The following is a 25,185-nucleotide window of genomic DNA, read 5'->3' on the forward strand; positions in this document are numbered from 1 at the left end:
GTCACTGGAAGAACATTAAAAGAAAAAAATCACTTGGTTGTACTTCATTCCTGACAATTTTGGGTAGGGCCCTGTTCTGTGCATTAAAGAAACAAAGTTTCCCAGGTGATTATTACATAAGAATAAGAACTAGTTAAGAACTTCCGTGCAATGGGCACAGAGTAAGGGAGGTGCATGGTGTTAGGAAAGCTATGGAGAGGAGGAGGCATTTGAAGGATCATGAAGAGCTTCTCAGGTGGACATGGTGGGGAAGGACAAGGTAACCTGATAAAGGGAAGACAATGAACAGGAGATCAAGAGGAATGCAGGTAAGGAACTTCCTTTGGGAGAAGTCTGGTATGGCTTAAGGAGGGGATGATTAGGCTGGATAGAATGTGAGGAGGTCCCACCAGCAAAGAATTATTAAAATATCACCTTCCTGTTTTCATAATTAGAAAATAAAAACAGTTACCTGAGCATTGCCATACTGCACAGTGGAACAGTAATTCTTGATGTCGGTCTTGCAAGCTTCATACAGATCTGGTTCCAGGCGGATATCCTCTGTCTGCATGAAAAGGGAACCAGCAGAGAAAAGTGAGCTTATTCTAAACTGGAGATGTCAAATGTTCTATACACTCATGTATTGACTGGATCTTGTCTAGTGATCACAACTTTTACATAGCAAAGTAGCAGCAGTGTGGCTACCTTAGTACAAGGACATCTGGGATTTAGTTTCAATTCTGCCATTAACTAGCTAGATGGACTTTCTTTGCAAAACAAAATGCTGTCACTTGTCCAGGCCCCTTCACAGGACTGCTGTGAAATGATGTTATTGTTTGTTTTTTTTTAAAGATTTATTTATTTATTTATGAGGGGCGGGGGGCAGAGACACAGGCAGAGAGAGAAGCAGGCTCCATGCCGGGAGCCTGACATGGGACTCGATCCCGGGACTCCAGGATCGCGCCCTGGGCCAAAGGCAGGCGCTAAACCGCTGAGCCACCCAGGGATCCCCTGTGAAATGATGTTAAATCATATGATGTGGAAACCAGTTTAGAAAGTTAAAACCATTATGTAAAATATAGGGTTCTACTTTTATTATTACTATTTTACCAGAAGAGTAAAGTTCAAAGCTAGGGACCCAAAGTCTTAATTATAATAGGACATTAAGGCAGCTCCACTTAAACATAATTATTGAATCACTCCCGCCCCATAGGAAAATCTGGTAATGGAACTTTTGTGATATTATTGGTGTTCAGTATTCATTACTAGTTTTTCCTTAAAACAAGGTGAAGTGTGATTCACAATACAGAATATATTAAACATACTTTTAGCTGTTTTCTTAACATGGTTTAACCTCAAAAGTAAAGTAAGAAGTTTCCTCTTACAGTACACATTGCAGCTGACTTGCCAACAACTGTGTCACTTCAGGATCTGTAGACTGGAGACTGCTATTGGTCAGGGAGTGGGCAAAGTTCTCAAACTGGTAGACGAAAATTGAGGGAGAGGCACCTGGGTGGCTCAGTTAAGCATCTGACTTTGGCTCAGGTCATGATACCAGGGTCCTGGTATCAGGGGACCAAGCCCCATATCGGGCTCCCAGCTCAGTGGGGAGTCTGCTTCTCCCTCTGCCCACCCCCATCCCGCCCAGGCTTGTGCTCTCTCAAATAAATAAACAATTAAAAATATATATTATTAAAAAAAATATATATATATATATATTATTGAGGGAAGGATCTTGCTATGGGCTGTTGGGAAGGGAGGTTTCCCTTTATACTTTGCTGCTGGAGACAAATGTTGCAGCAAGTAGCCCAGCTGTTTGCAGGTGGCCATTATGAGGGAAACCAGCCTTATAATTAAGCTGGTGCTGTTAACAGCAGAGACAATAGGGAGAGACCCTTGATCCTTGAGGGCTTTTTTTTTTTAAGATTTTATTTATTTATTCATGAGACACATAGAGAGAGAGAGAGGCAGAGACATAGGCTGAGGGAGAATCAGGCTCCATGCAGGGAGCCCGTTGCAAGACTCGATCCCAGGATCACACCCTGAGGTGAAGGCAGACACTCAACTGCTGAGCCACCCAGGTGTCCCTATTGAGGGCATTATTTTTTTTTAAAAGATTTTATTTATTTATTCATAGAGAGAGAATGAGAAGCAGAGATATAGGCAGAGGGAGAAGCAGGCTCCATGCAGAGAGCCCGAATCATGCCCTGGGCTGCAGGTGGCGCTAAACCGCTGCGCCACCGGGGCTGCCCTCTTGAGGGCATTACTGATGCAATGATTGTATCACATGCTTAGAGCCTGCCTTATAGTTGAACTTCCAGTTACACGTGGTAAAAACATTTTATTGGTTAGGAAAAGTAAAGCAACAAGCTGTCACATGGTAAAATTTCAGTGGAAGGCTCCAAGTCTTAACAATCACAATAGTGGCTTAAATCTTCCAATTTGCCCTCACCCTTCACCCAACTTTCTAGATCCTGCCCCTGTGTTTCTGGGCTCAGAGGCCATGCTAGGAGGCATTACCATCTCTAGCTCTTCCACCCGTAGCTGCTTGCGGCACTTCAGGGATACCCTGTGTTCCTTGGCTTCCTGGAGAGTGTCATTGCGCACGGTGGTGCTCAGGCAGATCACCACATCCACCCTGGCAAGGAAAGGAGAAGGCTGAGACTGGCTGGAGCCACATGAGAGCAGAGAGCTAGGCTGGGGCAGGGACCAGATCACCACCCCAGAGTGCAGGACCTCTTTACTTGTTTCTGAATACCTTCTCTGTAAGTCTCACTGTGTTCACGGAGTGCTAAAAGCAGTAGTTCCAAACGTCTGAAGGCAGGCTACATTCCTGCCTGGCAGGGAGGCCAGAGAGGGGACATGTATGCAAGGACAGTTCAATGCTTGTTTTGTTAAAAACATGTGACCAGAGAGGAATGCTGCTCTTAACTCTGGGCTATGTCTTTGATGAAGATTAAGATGGAAGAACTGGGACAGCCATGCTATTAAGAGCTCATCACTCTCTCATTGAGACCTAATTCTTAAATGAATACAGTTTTTGTTTCTTCACTAGACCTCTAAACTCAGTAAAAGCCCCTGCTGCTCTCCTGAAGAGCTGACATAATGGAATGACGTCGAGGGGAAGTGGGTTAAGTTCTCATTCACACTGTACCTTACTTCTCTAAGTGCACATGCACAGTCTGGATCTGCTTCCTCAGACAGCCCAAAGCTGGGAACATTAAAACGGCTTCCTTAGCCTCTGGGTTCTCCGTGTCAGAACCACCTGCGCCCCCTGTGGCTCCAGGCAGCTAGCAAGATGACCTGGCCACACAGTCCAAGTACTCAGTCACATTACTGCGGGAGAGTGCAGGCTTCTGAGGCTAATCCTACCAGAACACCAGATATCTGTCCAGACTCTAGGGAAGCAGAATGCATCAATTAAAAGCTACATACTTCTTTTTTATGTTGGGGCAAAGCTTCAACACATCCTCCTTGCAGGCCATTTTAAACTTGTAAGAGAAGCGAAAATCCTTCATCTGTACCTGAAAAAGATGATGAGAAAGAAACTCAGCAACACTGTGGCAAGCTCCAATCAGTAGTGCTAGGGAACACTGCAGAGTGCTGAAGCCTGCCTTCCAGGCACTCTGCAATTCTCCCATTCCCATCACGCTGCTCTCTCTGCCACAAGCGCTCCCCTTCCCCTGCCATCAATCAACCATGGTCTGCTCCTCACTCCCTGGCACTTCAATTTAAACACCTCCTTCTGAAGTCTTCTTTCTCCTTCACCCTTCAGCTCTTACAGGGCTTTATTTTTCTTCATAGGCCCACATGAGACTGTGTTTATTTGTAACTGTGTTTTTGTGTCTCTCTCACTAGAATAAGAGACATAGAATTGACTTGGGCAGGCTTTGTTTGTTGCCCACTGTCTCCAGTGTCCACACTCCAGAGGTCCTTGATATCATTTAGTAAAGGCAGCCAGATAGGCTGTAGGCCCTGAGAAGAGGTCAATTTTACACAAATGACAGATTTCATCCTCCCAGGAAGGAAGTACTTGCTTTACCAGAAACACTTCCTTTAAATCTGTGCCAACTATGAAGAGTACAGTTTAACCTTATTTGGATGCCAGACCTGGGTAGTATGATTTAAGAAAAAAAAAGGCTTAGGGCCTAGTGTACTGATAGATATTTGGGCTGCTGCACTGAAGTAACACAAAACAGCAGGCACTGCTGATACTAGCTGTGTAAGCAAATGCTAACATATCTTACAAAAGCAAGCAATGTGACTCACTCATCTCTATCCCCACTGGACTGCCTGTTCTCTAAGGGTAGAGACTCCATATTATTTAGCACTGCATTCCCAGAGCCTACCATTATGCCTGGCCATAGTGGATAAAGACCACATTTTTTGAGAACCAGAAAAGGACATATATTTGGAAAAAATGATTTTCACAGAAGAGGTGCTCTGATGCTCTGGAAGAGAAAGGAATTTATAACTATCTAAGCAGCCAAGACAGGAAGGGTTTGCCTGGCGTTACTAACCAGCTGGAAGTGGGTGACTCCAATGGCGCACTTCTCATTCATATCCTTCTGGTGTTTGTTTTGAATCAGACACTCCATCAGGTCCCCAGAGTCAATCTGGTTATCTGCCACGTCCTGGGGAATGCAGTACACACTTATACTTAATTTCTAACAATTAATAAACAAATCGTGCACCCCAGTTCATAAAAAATGAAAACAAGACTGATTCTAGAGCCTTCCTCAACATGATAAATCATAAATTATATCAAAATCAGCCTCAGAAATTATGAGGATAAACATTCAGTGGACTAGAGGTTGCACAGCAAGTTGCCCTGCACAAAGCTCCAACAAGAACATGTACTGTGCGGGGCCTTTCGCTCTTTTCCCCTCATGATGCCAGCAACCAGCCTTCAGGATCATGCCTAACACTGCCTCCTGGTGGTCAGATCCTTATGGTTCTATCCCCACAATTTAGCTAGTTCAGTAAGTGAATAAAGTAATAAGGTAACAGAATTCATTCAATTTACAAGGAGAAGCTATTATTGCTGCCTACAAACCCTGAGCTCATGTATTGGAAGCACCTCAGCCGTGCTCAGGAGGGCCTCCCTCTGTCCTCTGTGAAGGGCGTCTCAACAAATGCTGCTAACCACACACACCAGGGCACCTACCAAGCATAATCCGATAAGACTTCCCAGGATGGTGGGACCCCCTCTTAATTTGTTTACATTTTCAACTCTAACTTGTCAATCTATCACTTGGGAGTCATACATGCTGCAGACAGAGGTAAATGCAATATACTTGAGGGCCAAAGTCCCAGAGAATTTGGTTCTGCTGCTAATCTGTCTCTCTAGACATTACTTACATGGCAAAAGTTCTGAATTATGGGTTCACAGGCTCTCATCAGCAAGGCTTCTATTTGAATATCCTGTAGAAGATTAAGCACGTTAATAATTCTGCTTTAGAAAGAGTTAGTGGTGGCAGTTTGTGTTTCCAAATCAGTAGCAACTGATGGGCAAGTAATCTAAGATGTACACTTAGGAGCTATTCTAGCTTTGGGTTAGACAGTCCCAACACAGACAGAATTGCTCCTCCATCATATTCTGAAAGGCAAGTTTCTCTAGAGGGAGATAGCTCTTGAGCCTGAGCAAAAAAGAGAAAGCAGAATTAAGAAAAGTGCAGAGAAAAAAACATTAAACAGTAATACTAGAGTTTAGCATTTGGCATTTTTCCAAATGGCGAAGCAGTTCAAAATGAAAATATGGGTAACTGATATTTCTTTAGTTTATAAGCTCCTAACAAGTGACAAACCACTGCCTCTGCAGAACATACACAAATGTCTTTAAGCAGACAGTAACCTCTGTGCAGCACTAGCTGCTGAAATAACACCTTCCTTTAAAGAGGACCACACCCTAGAATGTCCTCAAAAGCCCATAGGACAATGAGAACAGGAGAAGGCAGATGACAGAAAATGAAAGAAAGCAACAGACTTCTGAAAAATAGAAAGCAAAAAAAGACTAGTTGGGAAATATAATTTTACATATTGCCAATTTTGATAATTCAAATGGTTCAAAAAAACCAAATGGTTCTAAAAGGCTTAAGATAAAAAAAGAGCAATCCCCCATTTCCCTGATTTCTGCCCCCACAAGACAATTTTAACATTAGCTGCTCCCTTCCCAGCAATGCTCTGTATTTCTAAATAACATGTCTATGCTTATGAGACTTTCTAATTTCTTTTTTAATATTTCTATGGGTTTCAGGATGAAACAGGGATAAACACATGTATTTAAATGTGGTCTCCCACGTTCAAATGGAAGTCCCAGCCTTTAATTTTTTTATTGATGACACATACATGACCAGATGACCTAATTGAAAGAGCTAAAATAAGAGAACAGGAATAGGGATACTTGGACTAGTCTTTAGTCTTGCATATGATTAAGAGATCCGAAGCACAGTTGCTATCTTTTCTTAAAGGAGAGGAAACAGATTGGTCTAATCACTGTGATAATTCTAATTGATGATGAAAACCAAAGGGCTGAGTGTGTAGGGTGTTTCTTGGGAGATATGAGGAAAGGGTTTCAGGAAGCAACACAATATACTTCTTTGCAAAGCCAACAGAAGGAATCGGTTCTTTCGGGGGCCAAGAAAGGGCAGGACTGAGAAAAGAGGACAGGCTGTAGACAGGACACCTGCTATCTTTTGGCCGCAAGCTGCTTACCTCGGACTCTAACTCGGTGAGGTTGCCAACTATATCTCTGCACTCTACAGCTAGGTCATCGAGGTGGTCCTGGAGGCACTCAAGCTCCTGCAAATAAGAAAGCATTCCTTTGGCATTTTTCAATTACATAATTGAACAAGGGAAGCTGTTCAAGAGAACAGCGTCTACTTCCTTTTCAGTGTCCTCCTTATCTTTTCTTTCTAAAACTACTTCACTGAAGGAAACACTAAAGCTTTATTTGAGTCCCCAAACTGAGATTGTTGAAAAGATATGTACTTGATGTAACAGGGTGGTTAAGAGGGTCAAGGGGGTACAATAGCCATGCAAATCCAGAAGGCCAAATCGATAAGTCCAATAAGAGTCAATGTTCAGACATCCCCAGAGTCTAAAAATTTTATCAGGCCTTTATTCCATTCCATCAACAACCTGCCATTCCATTTTTTATCTGCATTTTGGTATCTTTGCACCCATTTTAAATCTGCATGTAGATAATCATCAAACAACAGATTCACAATGAAAGACACGTAATATTTTAAGACTCTTCGTGAGCAAAGTAGGTTGGGACCCAGGGTCCAAAACACATCATAGAGCTGATGGCTTCTGCAAGTCAAATCTGGGATTCTAACCCCACCCCACACAGAAGGATCCTGAAGAAAACTACAAAGTAGGTGAGCACACTAGGGTTTGGGCATCTAAAAGTTATCTTTTCTGGGCTTTGGAACCTGACCTAGAGTGACTTTATAGCATCAATCCATTACTATTCCTTTTAGTAATTTAGAGGTTTTAAGTAGAAAAGAAGCTCACTTTCCCAAATATATCCACAGCTATTTCTCAGCAAATGGCTCTATTAAAGGATCAAGTTTAACTTAGTATTCTGCAAGAATCTCTGTTTTAGAACCAAAATAGGAATGGACGAACAGGGTTATAGGAGTTATACAACAGCCACAAAGGGTGGGGATGAAGAGAAATGCATGAAACTTTGGAGTAAGAAAAACAGCTAAGGGAAAAATCCCATTCACAGAATCCTTTTTCCTAAGAGGAGCTTCACAGTGATGGGCTGCAATACAGTGCAGTTTTCTCAATGTCACTTTTTTTTTTTTAACATTTTATTTATTTATTCATGAGAGATGCAGAGAGAGGCAGAGACACAGGCAGAGGGAGAAGCAGGCTCCCTGAGGGGAGCCCGATGTGGGACTCGATCCCAGGACTCAGGGATCATGCCCTGAGCCAAAGGCAGACAACACCCAACCACTGAGCCACCCAGGTGACCCCTCAATGTTACTTTGAAGAGGGTATGAAAGAAAACTGTTTTCTGGGATTCCATATAACCATATCCTTTGTTTCGTTAGACAAAGGCAGCAGAAAGCTCCACTGCAGGCATTTTCCCACAATAAACATGACAGAACTGCCGCAGGCCCAGGAAGCAGACTGCTGAAAATGATATTGCCAGGGCCAACAAATCTGAGTAGTGAGTCATGCTGCTTCTTAAAAAATGCCCAAATCCCTGTCGTGGTGAGTTGTTGGTGGTTTAATCCCAGAGGGTGTTTTGTAGCAGTAAAAGTGGAACCTGGAAATCTGAATTCACACCTTGTTCTAGTATTACTGGAGCTTTAAACAAGCAGTTATTCCTCGCTGCTTCATTTCCCTGCCTTAAGACAGAAGCCACCTCCTAACTTAATTTGTTAGAATGTATTAATATAGCTTTTCTGTTTTTTAAATCAAGCACAAAATCTTTAGGAACTATTCACAGCATCCTTGTAATTCTTGGAGGCTGCTTCTTCTCTATACTTTCCTATATGGAAAGGTTATAAGACAATGGACCAGGTGTCTGGCTGGGATTAGACCTGAGTATTAGGTAAAGAAGTCAGTACACCTCACTCCTATAAATACACTTCACCTAAATTTTGTCAATCACTAAATGGGAAAAATAAGTCCCATTCCTTCATATTTTGCAGGACTACTGTAAGGCATGCACACTATTCACACATGCCAGTATTTATATATATTTATGTTTATACCTTGCCTTCCCTCAAAAGGACTTTAATGTACCTTATAAAAGTGAGAAAAGAAAAAAAAGGTAATACAAAATAATTTAAAACAAGTTAAAAAATAGTTAAAGAAATTACAGTAAAGAAAGTGGGATGGAACTAGCAGTAACCTAGATGCCTACCATAAAATCTCATATACTTGCTAGAGGCAGGCCATACCTTTGGAGCCAAGTTTTTAAAGAGGCAACACAAAGAGGGAAAATAATAATCATTTACAAAATATAGTAACCATAATATATAAACCAGTCAACTGCTGGAAAAGTATAATTATTCCTGATATAGAGACCAAAGAGAAAATTTTTCTTAGAATTTCTTATGAAGAAGAAATAATGCTAACAAAATAGAGATGCATTATATAGTGCTGTACTCTATATAAAATATTAATCATGAATGTTGTTATTATTATTATTATTATTACTACCACCATAAGATAAACAGTTTTATGTCAGATATACTATGTCAGCTACCTGTCCGGTCTCTGTTTTTTCACTACACCATTTTCCCAGATCAATCAGGCACTTATCCTGGAGGGCAGGATCCAGCTTAACATCCATGGCACGTTGGTGTAGGATCCTTTGGACTTCAGCTCGGCACTCCCGTGACAACTATATGAAAAAGAATAAGCAAAATACTTTAAAAGTACTAGAACCAAAACAAAAAGACACTATATAAATGAAATCTGTTGCCAGGAAACTAATAATGTTATAGTTTTTTGTACAAACTCTACACCCCAAATCTCTTCCCAGAGTGAGGACTAAATCTTCTTAGTAGGCTTCTAAAAATCCATACCTCTAGGAATGAGATTATACATTCAACATTTTCTAATATACCATATGAAACATCTTTTTCTCAGAGTACTTGGATAAAAAGTGAACTGGCTTTCTTCAGATTAGGTTAGAGTTTTTGGTTTAGCAAAACTAATCTGCTACTGCTCCATGAATGTACAGTAGAATGCCAGTCCAGTTCAGGAGAGAACACACACTTAGGTCATGAACACTGGATTCCAATTTACCTAAACTCGGAACAAGCCTAATAACCATTTTATCCTGGTTAAGAGTTTCAGTGTATCTTTAAAGCTAAATGAAGTCAGGGCAGCAATACTTGTCTATTTGTCATTTTGATTTTAGTAATTTAAAGAAAAAAATGGAAATGTCTGCTGACATTTTGTTGAAATACTTTGTTGAAAATGTAAAATCAGATGAAGCAACTCTATGTACACTCAGTGGATGAAGTTTCTAGTAGTGCAGTAACCCTTCCTTGCCAGATTTACTAATGTAGTTTCCTATGATGACAGAAATCAGAATGATACACAGCAAACTAATTAAAAAACAAATGGTTGATAAGAAATAAAGTCAATATAGAGTGCATACCCTCCTGCCCTGTTCCTCAGTGCGGTAGGCATGTCTATATAAGCAAGAGAACACAGCTCCGGGAGGCATAAGTTCACTGGTTTCATTCCAACCATGGGTGTGGCAAAGACGAGATGCATCGCCCTGGCACTTCCGATATAAGACAGGGTCCAGCCTATAACGTTAAGAGTGAAAAGATATTCTTGAATTTTGTTCTTCAGGAACATAGAGTGGTCAACTGGTAGAAGTCTGTTGACCTTGGTGCAGAGGCTTTAATCCCACCTCAAGGAGGCCATACTGGCTATGTAAGATGCACTTCATTACAGTGGACTCAGCACTAATTTGCCTGGCTGAAATGAGACCATAAGGGCTATAGCTGTCACCAAGCAATTCACAATTCTTCACTCAATACTGATTCGGTAAGCGTGAATGAAATTCAATCCTACCTGATATAAGAGATTCAGTAAGATCAGGAAATACCAAGATGAACAAAATCTCTCACTTGACTTCCCTTCTAGTTAAACTGTTCCTCTTCTTTTTCCCATGCCAGGTAAGGCAGTTATATTTTTACTTTGCCTGAATATGCTTATTAACTAAAAACAAAACAAACAAACAAACAAAAAAACCCACAAAAAACCCTGATACTTTGATATTTAACTTCGACTCTGGAGACAGTGGATTAAAGCAACGAGCCTGCTGCTTCTCCAGATTAGACCAATGGAGGCTTAATTTTATCCATATCATAATGTCAACTTTGAGGTAGAGTTACTGAATGTGAGGAGAAAGGCTAATACCTAATGAGAAGCTTTTAAGTCTGAGAAGTGTTTTTTGATAATGGGTGAAGGAATTTTTGATTAAGGCAATAAACTCAGTAAACTCTATTATTTTGGTTTAGATGGCTTGAGAAAGTACAGTGAAATTCCCACACAGTTTTCTGTAGTCCTTTCCGAGGCTAATTTGAGGGAAGAGAAATAAAAATACATTGAATCTGGAGCACTCTAGAGGCTTAGTTGGTTGAGTGCCTGACTCTTGGTTTTGGTTCAGGTCATGATCTCAGGGTTGGGAGATCAAGCCCCACGCTGGATTCTGTGCTCAGTGTGGAGTCTGCCTGAGATTCTCTCTGTCCCGCTGCCCCTCCTCCTGCTTGTGCACGCATGCTCTCGTTCTCTCTCAAAATAAAAATAAATAAAATCTTATAAAAAATACACGGAATCTTCTGAATCATCTCCTTCCAGTAAAATATGTGGGTAACATATTCAATTGCCAGAAACCTATAGTGGCTAAAAGAACTGAGTGAGGAAGCAGCTGAGCTCCCATGGGAGCAGGAGGAGCAGCCAGCTTCCCAGGTGGCCGAGTACTGGTTGCCTTGGGGTAGAAAGGCAAACTAAACATGGGAAGAGGAGGGCACTGGAGCAGTAAGTTATAGTGATTCTGACTGTAACACAGATCCTTCTTTTATTTCATCCCCATTCTCCCCCTTTTTTGGCTAACAGTATAAGAAGAGAATTAGAGAATCAAGTTGTCAGTTATTGATAAGAGCCTCTTAAGATAGAAAATTCAATAACTCTGAATAGTTAAAGAAATAAAAGCAAATTCCCACATCCAGTACAAATCAATAAAAATAAAAGGGCACTATTATCTGCTTAGAGACATATCTGAAGATATCTTTGCTGCCCACAGGTGCCCAAGTTCTTTGAGGATGGATGTCTGTGGTATCAGAAACATTTGACTCTGACTTCCAAAGTAGTAGTGAATGAGGACACCTGGGGATGGATCTGCAGAGGCTGCCTCAGCTTTTAGAAACTATTCTGAAAGCAAGAAAGTTTTTCAGGGGATCAGAGCATGTCAGTCATCCCAGAACTTAAGAAAAACATGTTCTTACTGATTATTTCAAGCCATACAGGATATACGGACTACACAGGAGAGGCTGAGGTTTAACACTTGACTCTGGCTTCAAAATACTCACTTCCAATCTCGGGAGATGAAATATTGTAGTTCTAATAGACGGTGCTCACAATCTTCCACCATTTTCTCTGTGTATAAGTGTTCCATCAGGCATGAGAGGATCCTGGGCATAAAACAGGAGTGAAATTGTAACAGGTTTGGAACTCTCACATCAGTATTTCCTAGAAAAAGCCCTTGAGCTTTTTGAGGGCAGTCAGGGATTTACTTTTCTGAGAATAATTCAAACTAACTTAGTCTAATAGTGATTATGCTTTCTGTCAACTTCAGGGCCACTTAGCACTTAGGACTCAGTTTGCATAAGATTCTGTGTGCAGCTGTTTTATTTTTAACTGTTTATTATGAAAATTTTCCAGCACACACAAAGGTAAAGAATCATAACAGCCACCTTCCCCTCCCATAGCTTTATCAACCTATGGCCTAGTTTGTTTTAATTCTACATCCCCTTGCTGATATTTTGAAGCAAATCTATATCATTTTGTTCATAAATTCTTGGGCATGTTTCTCTAAAGAACATAATACCACAGTCCACCAAAATAAATTAATTTTAAAAATCCTTAATGTCATGTAATATCCTGTTAGTTTCCAATTTTTTTCCAATTATCTTACATCTTTTTATATGTTCATTCAAACCAGAACTCGCGGAAAAGGTCCACATATTGCATTTAATTGACAATATCTTCAAATGATTTTTAGCTGTAGCAGTTCTCCCCTGACCCCTTATGCTTGATGCAGTTATTTTTTATGGTGGTAAATATTTTTCATTAGTCTTCACTGTGTTTGTCTATCTCTTTTAACTTCACAAAAAGCTTTAAAGAAGAACACCTTTTTTAAAATCCCCTGCCACAGCATGAACAGCGGGAGTGTATGCATAGCAGCATGATGACAAACATGGACTGCATTCATTTTATCGTTGGGTACTGCTGGCTGCAGGCTATAAAGATTTCTGCAGAATGGGAAACCTGTTCTTTACTTGTAATCTGGTTTTAAGAGTTGTTTGTGCATCATATGGAATAAAACTACTGCATGAGATTCAAGTATTTTATAGCTTTCCTAAATCTTGGATGCAACTTGAGAGTTCATTTTGTCCATGATTATATCTTCCAACCACAACATTTCTTACTTCAACTATAATTAATTTTTAATAATTATCAAATAGCTAATGTATACATTTAAGGATGAAAATAAAGAGACAATGTGTCACTTTCTCCTGAATGCTTCTCTCTCGTTTTTATTTGACCATCAAACAGAATTATTCAGTGATCTAATGTACAGGCTCATACATGCTCAGTCAGTCAATAAACTGTCAGTCACAATGCTAGGTCTAGGTATCTACATCATCAATGAGGCAGAGCCGAGGTCTCAATCCCAATACTAGTTTTAATAGAAATATCTATGTGTTTCTATTTAACAGAATTCCAGTTAAGATGTTAAAACCATCCAAAAGTCATTTAAAGGAATGTTCCTGATGCTACACTGCCAAAGAAAACACAATATGAATACCACATTTAAGATAACCTACATTGGGTCTCCCGATCTTATGTGTTTGCAGGCTGTCTGTATTACAGATTCACAAGCTTCATTCAGAGCTCTATCGATGCGGTAATCTGCACCAGGGTCGGTCTCTTGAATCAGTGTCTGCAGCTGGATTTAAAAAAAAAAAGAAGAAGAAGAAGAAAGTCACTTACACATCAGGGAGGAGCAATGTCATTTCTTCAAATAGTTACTCAATCTGGTATATCACAGTGGTCTCTTAACAAGGTACTACAATTGTCAGTGGCCAACCTTGATAACTCATGCCTGCCAAATACTTTCCAACTTGTTTCTCTGTCTTGAGTGCAAGTTTTTCTGGTTTAGCCACTGTGGAGATTGCTTGCCTACCTGTCTGGACCATCCACGGATATTTGTAAAGTAACAGGTCTTTACAACATAAAGGCTGCCTTTTCCTTCACATCTGCCTGCTTGTTAATCAGATTGTTAAATCTGACATTCACAACCAAGCCAGACTTGAGTGAAGAAGGATAAATAAAAGACATTTCCAGTCATAGACCTAATTTGGTCATAAGAATCTAGAATATAGGGATGCCTGGTTGGCTCAGTGGTTGAGCATCTGCCTTTAGCTCAGGGCATGGTCCCGGAGTCCCAGGATCGAGTCCCGCATTGGGATCCCTGCACAGAGCTTCCTTCTCCCTCTGCTATGTCTCTGCCTCTCTCTCTCTCTCTCTCTCTGTGTTTCTCATGAATAAATAAATAAAACCTTAAAAAAAAATCTAGGAGGGATCCCTGGGTGGTGCAGCGGGTTAGCGCCTCCCTTTGGCCCAGGGCGCGATCCTGGAGACCCAGGATCGAATCCCACATCGGGCTCTCGGTGCATGGAGCCTGCTTCTCCCTCTGCCTGTGTCTCTGCCTCTCTCTCTCTCTCTCTCTGTGACTATCATAAATAAATAAAAATTAAAAAAAAAAATCTAGGATACAGATTTTGCTGCCAATAAATTGGCATTAAAAAACATGTGCTCCACATTATTAAAAACAGGTGAGATTTCATTTAACTTGCAATATCAATTACAAAAACCAAGAACACAATACTTTTAATTTCTCGTTTTCCTCAATTATCTTATACAACCAAGAGGTAAATCAGAGCTTGTTCATTATAAGTATCCAGAAAAATACTTGTCATTATGCAGCTGAAAATGAGAGTATTAAAAAAAAAAAAGAAAAGAAAAGAAAATGAGTATTTTTTTTTTAACATTTGCTTGGTCCATCCTTTGTCATGGAATAAAATGAGAGCATGAGAAGATGTTCCTCTATTTCTTTTTTCTGTCTTTGAGGAGAAAGCAGTTAGGCACAGAGGAAAAAGCTCTAAATTAAGGATCAGAAGACCTGAGTTCTATTAATAGTTCTGGCTCTGCCAGATATTAGCTCTGAGAACATGGGCATGATTAACCTCCAGTTACAGTTTCATGAACTGAGGAGGATTACAAGAAAAGAGTAATTATAGGAGAAGGTTATATAAACAGCAAAGCACTCTATGTACATAAAAGATCATTATTAGTACAGATAGATAGCAGATGGTGTTTTGGGGTAGGAATTTTAAATAACAGAAAGCAAATTTGAAAACTATAGTCCTTCTGCTTTGGGTCCCTTTTTTTTCCAAGTTAAAGAAAAAGAGCCCATTTTGTGTCACAGATTTAGCCTTTGGAGTAGAGCCTTCTCTGATCCTCATACACATGACCTACTATCCCAGAAGGACTCATATGAAAGCAATGACCTCACAACACATTGATCAGAGAACATGCATCAAAAGGAAATAGAGAAAATCCCAATTCTGTGTATTCTAAAGTCAAAAATTAAGATGAGTGAAAAAGATTTCCAATATTCTGCAATGGAAATTATTTATACCAGTTCTTGGTGGCAATTTAGAGAAGCTACAAAATGCTGTGGTTGGTTGATAGATTACTACAAGTTTCAGTAATGACGTTTGCTGACAAAGACCAAAATATTTACATCTTTTTCAGAGGGAAGTTGTAAGTATCATGGGAATCTGGAACTCTCTGCCAAAACTGTTATCAATTAAATACCCACAAGTGAGAGGCAAACCTTTAGAATTCACAATGAACAACTCCTGAAAGGAGACAATGAATGCTCTACAGACTCTACTGGGCTAACAGCTGTAGGGATCACTGCTGCTCTGGAATACAGGGGCAGCTGTGTGGGAAATAAACACTAAGAACATGAACTGCTACATTATTATATATCCATTCCAGCCCCTGACTGTCTAGGAAAAACCTGGAAAATGCTTCTGAGAAACCATCAGTCTAGAGAATACTCTGCATAGTCATCTCTGGCCAGGGAGAGACTGGGCCCAGACTCACTCAGCCCTAACTGAATTTAGTAAGTTCAAAATTATGGTGCATTTGGAGAAGTGTGTACTCATTAAGATAAAAAGTATCTACATGTTTCACAGTTTACTATTTTTGAGAGATCACTGAGTCAAAGCATCACCAAGCAGAGAACCGGGAAAATTAGTGGCCAATCACTGACAGGCATGGAAATGTACTCTATCAAGGAAGAGAACTTTGAAAAAGAAAGATATGTACTTAAATTATCTCAAAATATTTTCCACTCGACTGACAATGGATAATATAGTAGGAGATGACTAAGGACCATATTCTCCCTTTGGATCATTTACTTCTTTAATATTTGTGAGCAAAGACTAAAAATCATGGTCCATGTGTAACCACCTGGCTAAAATGAATGTGGGCAAAACCACATATTTCATTATTTAAGACTAATCTCTAGGTTTAGAACTTACTTTTCTTCTAGGCACAAAGGATGAGACGAGTGGTCTTTATCTTTCAAGTGGACTCACTAGGTCTTTTTAATAAACTAAATTTTAAAAAGCCCTGGGTGGTAGATGCCATGAAATAAAGTTAAACCAATTTATTTTCTTTTTTTTCTGTATGTCTTGGGACAAGAGTAGCCTCAGTGAAAAGACAGGTTTATTCCTGACCACTTCCTTCCCCATCATATGCCACATTAAGGACGAGATGCAAATAGAGGTTGTCTTGATTCATTCTTGAGTCAGAGGCCCAGGCACACACATTGTCACAGAGGTTTCCTAGGACAATCACTAGCAAGGACTGCTCCTAAAGAACTACACTGTGCCAACTAAAGCCACAGTAGATTATAGAAGCCTTCCTTTTGGCCGGGTTTGGAATTTTGGAGAAGAGGCTATATTTGTCCGTTTTTTCTACTATAGGATGTACAATTTACTGTCTATTCTGGGTCAGGGTAAGTAATAGAAGTTAAGATGAAATTTTATTACACATCAAGATTCCATGGAAATTTAGTTTCAGACTGTAAAATTCTGATTTTCTGAAATACTCAATTTTTAATAAAAATGCCAATAAAATAAAAGACTGAATTGTGGTTTTATAAAGTTTCACTGAGAAAAGTCTCAATTCCCTAATTTAGGATACAAAGCTAAATGATATCTTTTGTGCATCCTAAAGGATGTATGGGATACACTGTACAAGGTACCACTGTTGCATTTGGTACTGAGAATTGTTCAAAGACTCTTAGTCAGTAAAAAAAATAATAAATATGGACAATGGTAATGAAACAGATGCACTGCATCTACGTATTTTGTTAACTTTATATTATGTCCCTGATCTGTAGTTACTCAACTGTTCATGAACTCTGGAGCAAAAAGAACTTTTATCTTAGAGGCACTTGGGTGGCTCTGTTGGTTAAGGGTTTGCCTTCAGCTCAGGTCATGATCCCAGGGTCCTAGGATCAAGTTCTGCCATTGGGAACTTGGTACACAGGGTGTCTGCTTCTCCTTCTCTCTCTGCCCTTCCCCCTTTCATGCTCGTGTGTTCTCTTTCCTTCAAATCAGTAAAATCTTAGAACAGAAAAAAAAGAGTAACTTTATCTTTCCAAGAAGTGCACTAATTTTTTCCCAATATCTTTATAGAACTTACAGTAGAGTTTGGGGACAGAGAAAGCCCCTTCCATGCATAGTTGTCCTACTGTAATATGAAAGATGGTGTGATTTTGAAATTGAAATGCTCTCTTGATCCTTCAGGCCAGGTATTTATGGTATGCTGCACATCAGTAATAAAAAGAAACTCTTAGAAAATTTCAATTCATTACAACTCTCTTTCAGCCTCAACTCAAACAAAACTATAGAGATAGGAAAATCCTCTTTTGGTGGAAGATGTTTTCTGATTTACCAGAACCTGGTTTGCCTTGGTTCTGAATTTAGAAATTCCCTCTAGGCAAGTTACCTTTCCTTTAAAAACTCCAGTAAACAATACATTTTATCTATTTCTTTAACTACATATAGCTCCATTTACTGTTTATGAATTCAGACTTCTGCTCTGCAGTAAATTCCATGTTCTTATGAATATATGCCTGAAATATATTCTGCCTGGTTCTTAGTACTCAATGTTCACCATGATGTCACTGATGATTCAGATAAAGGAAGCTGGGACAGTATCAGGAAGAGGTTCCTCAGCTGATGAAATGTAACACTCAAAATGGTGGTAGAAAATTTTTCCTTACCGCCTGCTGGCAGTTCATTCCCAGGCTCCCTTTTTCCCCACGAACTACTTTCATTAGACAATGCAGAGTTCGCCCTTTCCGATGTAATCCAGAACAGTGGTGTTCGATCTCCCCCCGGCAGCTCAGGATGATCTCAGGGCTCAACGAAAAGTCTTCCATCAGCATGCGCCGGTAATCTAACATCTCCCCCTGGCACTCGCTGCTCACCTGGCGCCCTAAGTTAGGATTCAAGTCACAACATTAATGGATGGTGAGCATTACTATCAGATATCACCACATATAAAAGTACACATTTTCCTCCAGAATACAACATACACTATTATCTAGACTGAAAAGCTTAGAATACAGAAAGAGTATTTATCAGCATAAAATGAGTTTAAGACTTCAGAGACTAGGGTTTTATCTTGACAGTGTTCTGCATTATATAGTTTTTTTTACTATTAATCATGCAAATGCTGTACCAATGAAAGTCTTATCAATAAGATAATTATGGGGATAACAATGAGAGCCAAGAACAATCCCTACTGGGTTACAGAGTTACAGCTTGTGGAAAAAACTACATTTCAAATATTCACTATAGCCTCCCCAGGCTCCTTCTTTGAGCTAAAAATGTCACCTGGGAAAACTTAAGAAATTTCTTTTAAAAAACAGCTTTACTGAGATGTAATTATCATAAAACAGACTGTATTTTTAAAGCATACGATCGAGGAAGTTTGACATATGTAAATGTTATTGAAACCAAGACCACAATCAAGATATTAATCATATTCATTAACTCCAAAAGTTTCTCGTGGTCCTTGAGAATCTCTCCCTCCCTCTCCACCATCAACCAATGATCTGCTTTTTTTTTTTTAATGATCTGCTTTCTATGACTACAGATTAGTTTACCAGTTTCCAGTTTTTTGGAAGGTGATATAAATACAGTCATACAGCATGCACTTCTTTGTCTAATTTCTTTCTCCTAGCATAACTATTTTTAGATTCATCTATGTATCAACAGTTCATTCCTTTTTATCATCAAGTAATATTTTTCTATTATGTGGATATACTACAATGTGCTTACCCCTTGAACTGTTGATGGACATTTGGGTCATTTCCAGTTTCAGGCTATTATAAATAAAGTTGCTATGAGGCTTCATGTATAAGAGTTTATATGGACATATGCCTTTGCTGGGTCATATGGCAAATGTATGTTTAACTTTCAAGAAACTGGCAAACTATTTTCCAAAATGGTTGTACTATTTTAACTTCCCACCAGCTGTGTTCATTACTCCAGTTCTTCCAAATCCTTACCAACACTTAATATGGTCAGTCTTTTTAATAATCGCAATCTGTGTGACTTTTCTGAACTATCTGTATACAGCCTTTGGATGTATATTCACTTAGTCTTTCTTGTTAATTTGCAGTTTAAGAACATTAACTCTTTGGGACACCTGAGTGGCTCAGTGTTAAGTGTCTGCCTTCGGCTCAGGGCATGATCGTAGGGTCCTGGGATCGAGTCCTGCATCGGGCTCCCTGCAGAGAGTCCGCTTCTTCCTCTGCCTAGGTCTCTCTCTGTGTGTCTCTCATGAATAAATAAATAAAATCTTAAAAAAAAAAATAACTCTTTAAAAAAACCCACCTCAAATTAGATAGTATTATGCATACTGTTTTACAGTATTTTACAAGTCAACGATCTCTACTTTTCCATTTTAGGACAATTTCATCTAATGGCCAGACCATAATCAACATTCTCCAATTATCTCCAAAATATCCTTTGTTTGGTATTCAGTCCAAGACCATGCACTGTCTGTGGTTGCTATTCTATTGCTTTTGAGCTTAGGAGTTTTTACACTATCCAGATATTGGGGGGGGGGGAAAAATTCACGAAAAGTTCAGTGTTTATTTAGAGATTGTTTTTCACTTAACTTTTTACTCACTAACCAATTGTCCCAGTACTATTTATTTAATAAGAGCAAGGAATTTCTTTTTTACAGCTTGTAGCCAATTTTAAGAAAGACAACTTTGATCTTCTATAAGCCCTCTTGGTTCCTTTGTCAGGGGTTGACTTTTGGACTCAAAAGTTTCTATTTAGTTTCTTAAAATCATCAGTGTTATAACAATAACAGTACCTATCACTGATTGAATGCTAACTGCTATTCCAAATAACCTCATTCAATCCTCGTAAGAACTCTTCACTATAAATACTATTTTTGTTTTATAGTTAAGAAAAATGAATTTGGGGAGGGATTAAGAAATGTAAACAATGGCCATCCAACCAGTCAATTTGATGACAGAATCATTAATTGAAAGCTATGCCTCTCTGTTCCAAAGTTCATATATTAAAAATCATTATGCTACCCTGACTCTCCTAAATATGTTGAATATGTGTTTTAAAATTAAAATCATTGGGATCCCTGGGTGGCGCAGCGGTTTGGCGCCTGCCTTTGGCCCAGGGCGCGATCCTGGAGACCCAGGATCGAATCCCACATCAGGCTCCCGGTGCATGGAGCCTGCTTCTCCCTCTGCCTGTATCTCTGCCTCTCTCTCTCTCTCTCTGTGACTATCATAAATAAATAAAAATTAAAAAAAAAAAAATCATTGGATTTGAGAAATATACCTTAGATTTTATTTATTTTTTTTATTTATTTATTTATTTTTTTTTATTTATGATTGTCATACAGAGAGAGAGAGAGAGAGGCAGAGACACAGGCAGAGGGAGAAGCAGGCTCCATGCACGGGGAGCCCGATGTGGGATTCGATCCCGGGTCTCCAGGATCGCGCCCTGGGCCAAAGGCAGGCGCCAAACCGCTGCGCCACCCAGGGATCCCTATACCTTAGATTTTAAAAAAAAAAAATTGGAGATTGCTAAGCTAAGAGAAAGAGCCTTTAACAAGGCTTCAGGACACCAAGCCTTCAGTTCCTGGAATTATATTTTATAAAGAAAGGTTCCTGAGTCGTAAGGTACAGGGGTGCTCAAAAGAGCAAATGTAGGAGGAAAGTAATGTTTACAGATGCAAGAGGCTTTAGAATGTGAATCCCAAAAGGACTGAAAAGTATAAAGAGAAATAAACTCTTACCTCTATGCACGGCTGACTCCAGACACATGAGAAGATAGGAGAGCCTGGCTTCCCGGGACCGTGGAAGGTTTTCCACATTACACCGATATTTCTTCAGATCACTCTTACAGGATTTGGCCAACGAATAACTGACTTTATAATCCTGGGCAATCAGCTTTTGGCGGGTCGTCAGTGCTTCTCGACACTGAATATAGATTGCAGCAACAGGGTTGTAAGAGCACTCAGGGAGTTCTGCTGTTCACAGGGACCTCTAAGACCAGCAGGGGCTCATGGCCAACTATGTCAAAAACTGCAGCTGTCACCAAAATGCCTACTTTAAATTTGGTTAGACTCGAACACAAGTGTGTGAAACTAGTGTTGTTAGAGGTAGGGGTAAATGGATGGGGAAGCCCTGGAATTCTACCCTGGGTTGCTGGTTGTTGCAATAGCAAAGAAGCTGTCCTACGCACATGAGTCTTGGTGGGCTCTAATACAGTGACTTGATAAAGTAGTCTTTTATATCCACAATGTCCCTCAAGTCGAGTTCTCAAGAATCAAAGTGGCAGCTGACATAACACTCTGCAAGTTATATCTATGCTTTTAAAATATAATTATTCGATAGTAAATGATATAAGCAACTGAATGAAACATTTCTTCAGCTGCATAGGAAAGTAAATGGCAGGATAGCAAAACCAAGAATAATAATTTTTTTAAAAGACATAAAAGATTCTTACATTTATACAGGCACAGAGGACTAACAGTAATGAGAATGCTTACTGAGACAGCTGCTGAAAAATTAAGTAGGTAATTACCTGTAAAGCATATTGGTTTGGTTAGCCTAAGCTTCCTGAGTATGTAGGGCTGACTTCAGTGTGACTGTGATACATAATTCTCCAATTTTACTCCCCAAATCGATTTCTAACTGGCTTCCCAATGTCTAGCTATCACAAAGCTTCATTTTCTTGGCTTACGCAAAGTATGCTTTGGTTCTCTACTAAAAGCCAAGTGTCTCGTCTCTGAAAAGGGTAAGCTTTATCAGTCATTTACATTCTGATATAAGTTTAAAAGAATATTGAGAGAATTTAAGAAAACTTTTAAAAAATTAATAACATATCAGTTTGTTTCAAAGTAATACTTACCTTTTCACTCATGGATTCTTCAAACTTATGGTTAAAGAGGCACTTATACACTCTGCCTTCACCAGCTTGTGTCTGTAAGATAGAACATACACATGATGATGAGGACAATAACAATTAGCTAAGGAGTTATGCTGGGCACTATCCACAATCTTACATAGAACTTTCTGTTAAATTATTATAAATGTGATTACCTTTAAACAAATAGCTCAATCATTTATGACATTTAGTAGCCTTTGGAAGAAAACAGTGATCACAGGAAAGATGAAAAATTTTCCCATGATTCGTCATTTGTTCCCAGATACACTGTTACTTAGGGAACCAAAAGAAGTGTCTGTGAGACTATGATTTTATGTTAGAGTCAATAAAACTCATAATCAGTGGCTCTAATGGTTAAAGCTACTAATTCAAAACAAGAGAGTGGGAGTATACACAAGCTGCTCTCAGCTCTTATTCTATCTAAAAGTATTAGCAAGTTTTCTGTATGGTCTGCAGATAGTAATCAAGGATTTAGTTTTAAAAGTTAGCCACCTGCTGTTTTGTTCATTGTGGCCAAAATCATATAACATGTAATATGGCAGTTTTAGCCATGGGATAGGTGTGAATAGGATTCCCTGGTAAAACAGGACTCCTGTATATAAATAACATAGACTTCTAAGAACTGAAATTGAGAAGTGAGATAAAGTAAAAAAAAATAATGTCTGGAAACTGTCAGAAACCAACTGTTAACTAGATGTTAAATCATCAAGGCTAAACATCCAACAGCATTCTCTGTTATCCTAGGAACAACTCCACCTTCCATTTCATGCCTTATCTACATAAGAGAGTGTGCTGGTTTCTTTTATTTTGGACTAGAGTATTAAAAAATATTTTGAAAGAGAAGAACAGCTTCTGAGCTGACTCACATTTTCACAAAAACGCTCCCGATCATCTCGGCAAGCGAAATATAAATGCCGGTCTAGATGAAAGTCATCTGAGGACAGCTCAGCCACCCGCAGAATGGCTTTCTTGCAGAGTTCAGAGACTTGAATCTTGGGATCTCTCTCTTCTGCTTCCTTCACCAGGCCCTTTTCCAAGCATGATACCACCTCACCTTGTGAATGTGCATCCTAAAAAAGCAAGGGTATTAACAAACATCATTTGCTTAAAAAAACAACAACCCTCAATTCAATATATAGTTGGCTTATGGATATTCTGCTGAGAAATCAGGTGGGAACCAATCACCCTCTGGAAGTCACAGAAAATGTGAACAGTCTTCTGTTAGAAAAGAATATTTGCATACTACAAATGGAAAGAGAGATCCTGGGAGATTTAAGTATAATTAAGTTAGCACTAGAAATAGAAACCTAAAATCTTTGGGTTTAAAATGTCAGAAAAATCTTATGAATTTACATCAGCCCAATGCTCTGTTCATGGTTCATGTCAATAATGAAATAACACTAAAGAAATCTGTTCATCAACCTCTAAGGGTGAAAGGTATTTCTCCAATAAAATCGCTTTTAGTCAAGTTAAAAAAATAACAAACCACAAAATCCATTGAGAAAAGGCATTACAGAGACCCTCTTTCTCATTTTTCTACTCTGTACTGTCCACAAAGACCCCGATATGTACAATTTGTAGTATAATATTCACTTTGATGTTTGGGATTTATCTTAATATGATTTAATGAGATTACCACCCTTTATAACAAACTACGTTTGAGCTTTCTTAAAACCATCCAATTATCTTTAATTGTACATTGCATCATTCCCATAGCAACCACAAGCACTCATTCACTCAAAATATGAGATATTTCTCCTAAATATTTTCTATTCAAGAGCCCCAATCTGTTATACTCAGAAGACATGCTTCAAAAAACTTGAGAGGTATAACCATAAATACAGCAAACCAAAGCAGCAGGAAGTATATGCTCTTATTTACACATACACACATTATCTTGTTATTTTTTAAAAATTTTTATTTATTTATGATAGTCACACATACAGAGAGAGAGAGAGAGGCAGAGACATAGGCAGAAGGAGAAGCAGGCTCCATGCACCAGGAGCCCGACGTGGGATTCGATCCCGGGTCTCTAGGATCGCGCCCTGGGCCAAAGGCAGGCGCTAAACCGTTGCGCCACCCAGGGATCCCACATTATCTTGTTATAGTAAAATACTATGTCTATGAAATCATCTGTACATAATAAAAAGATTCCTAAAACCAGGCAGGGAAACATCTACTCTAAGGAAAACTTCAATTCAACAACAAAAAAAATTGTATAGTTTTTCTTCTACTTTGTTGTACCTGAGGAGGGTTCAGAGCTTTCATTAAATTTTCAAAAGGTTTGCTGACCCAAAAAAGATTAGGAAGCATGCTCTACTAGCAGATTCTCATGTCTCCTATACTTTATCTGTACCTGAACCTTGCTCATTAGCTCTATGATTCTATCTAATGCATAAAAGCCTGAGAGGACCAAAAAGGTTTTTTGGAGGGCAATTCTGAACAAGATAAACAAAACTCTGAGAGAGAAGTGACAAAAAGATAAGGACAGAGAGAAGAAATTACACAAACCGCAGAAATCCAGAACGAGGCTTATTTTTCCTTCCCTTTTTTTTTAAAATCTATGATAGAGAGAGAGAGAGAGAGAGAGAGAGAGAGGCAGCGACACAGGCAGAGGGAGAAGCAGGCTCCATGCACCGGGAGCCCGACGTGGGATTCGATCCCGGGTCTCCAGGATTGCGCCCTGGGCCAAAGGCAGGCGCTAAACTGCTGTGCCACCCAGGGATCCCTTATTTTTCCTTCCTAATTTATGAGTGACACTCAAGTTTGTCTAACTATGGCCCACTTAGGAAAGGCTTGTTTCCACTTTCCAAAGGAAAAACAAACCTATGATAATAAACATTTTTTTTAAGAT

The 25,185-nt window shown here is 39.3% G+C and overlaps 1 protein-coding gene across 1 annotated transcript in view; it reads right to left on the minus strand.

Annotated features, from left to right (window-relative positions):
* The window catches only part of GLG1 (golgi glycoprotein 1), a 148,168-nt gene that overhangs the window by 13,528 nt on the left and 109,455 nt on the right, over positions 1-25,185 (minus strand). Inside the window, exons 5-18 of the mRNA XM_072818377.1 lie at positions 23,198-23,401; positions 22,296-22,367; positions 21,178-21,361; positions 18,119-18,333; positions 13,575-13,696; positions 12,057-12,158; positions 10,112-10,265; positions 9,209-9,346; positions 6,694-6,780; positions 5,341-5,403; positions 4,500-4,613; positions 3,415-3,503; positions 2,500-2,617; positions 452-544 (exon numbers count right to left, since the gene is read on the minus strand). Of these exons, the coding sequence (XP_072674478.1) occupies positions 452-544; positions 2,500-2,617; positions 3,415-3,503; positions 4,500-4,613; positions 5,341-5,403; positions 6,694-6,780; positions 9,209-9,346; positions 10,112-10,265; positions 12,057-12,158; positions 13,575-13,696; positions 18,119-18,333; positions 21,178-21,361; positions 22,296-22,367; positions 23,198-23,401 (1,755 nt within the window). The remainder of the gene's footprint in view (positions 1-451; positions 545-2,499; positions 2,618-3,414; positions 3,504-4,499; positions 4,614-5,340; positions 5,404-6,693; positions 6,781-9,208; positions 9,347-10,111; positions 10,266-12,056; positions 12,159-13,574; positions 13,697-18,118; positions 18,334-21,177; positions 21,362-22,295; positions 22,368-23,197; positions 23,402-25,185) is intronic.

This window comes from Canis lupus, chromosome 3, assembly GCF_048164855.1.
Source record: "Canis lupus baileyi chromosome 3, mCanLup2.hap1, whole genome shotgun sequence".
Lineage (NCBI taxonomy): Eukaryota > Metazoa > Chordata > Mammalia > Carnivora > Canidae > Canis > Canis lupus.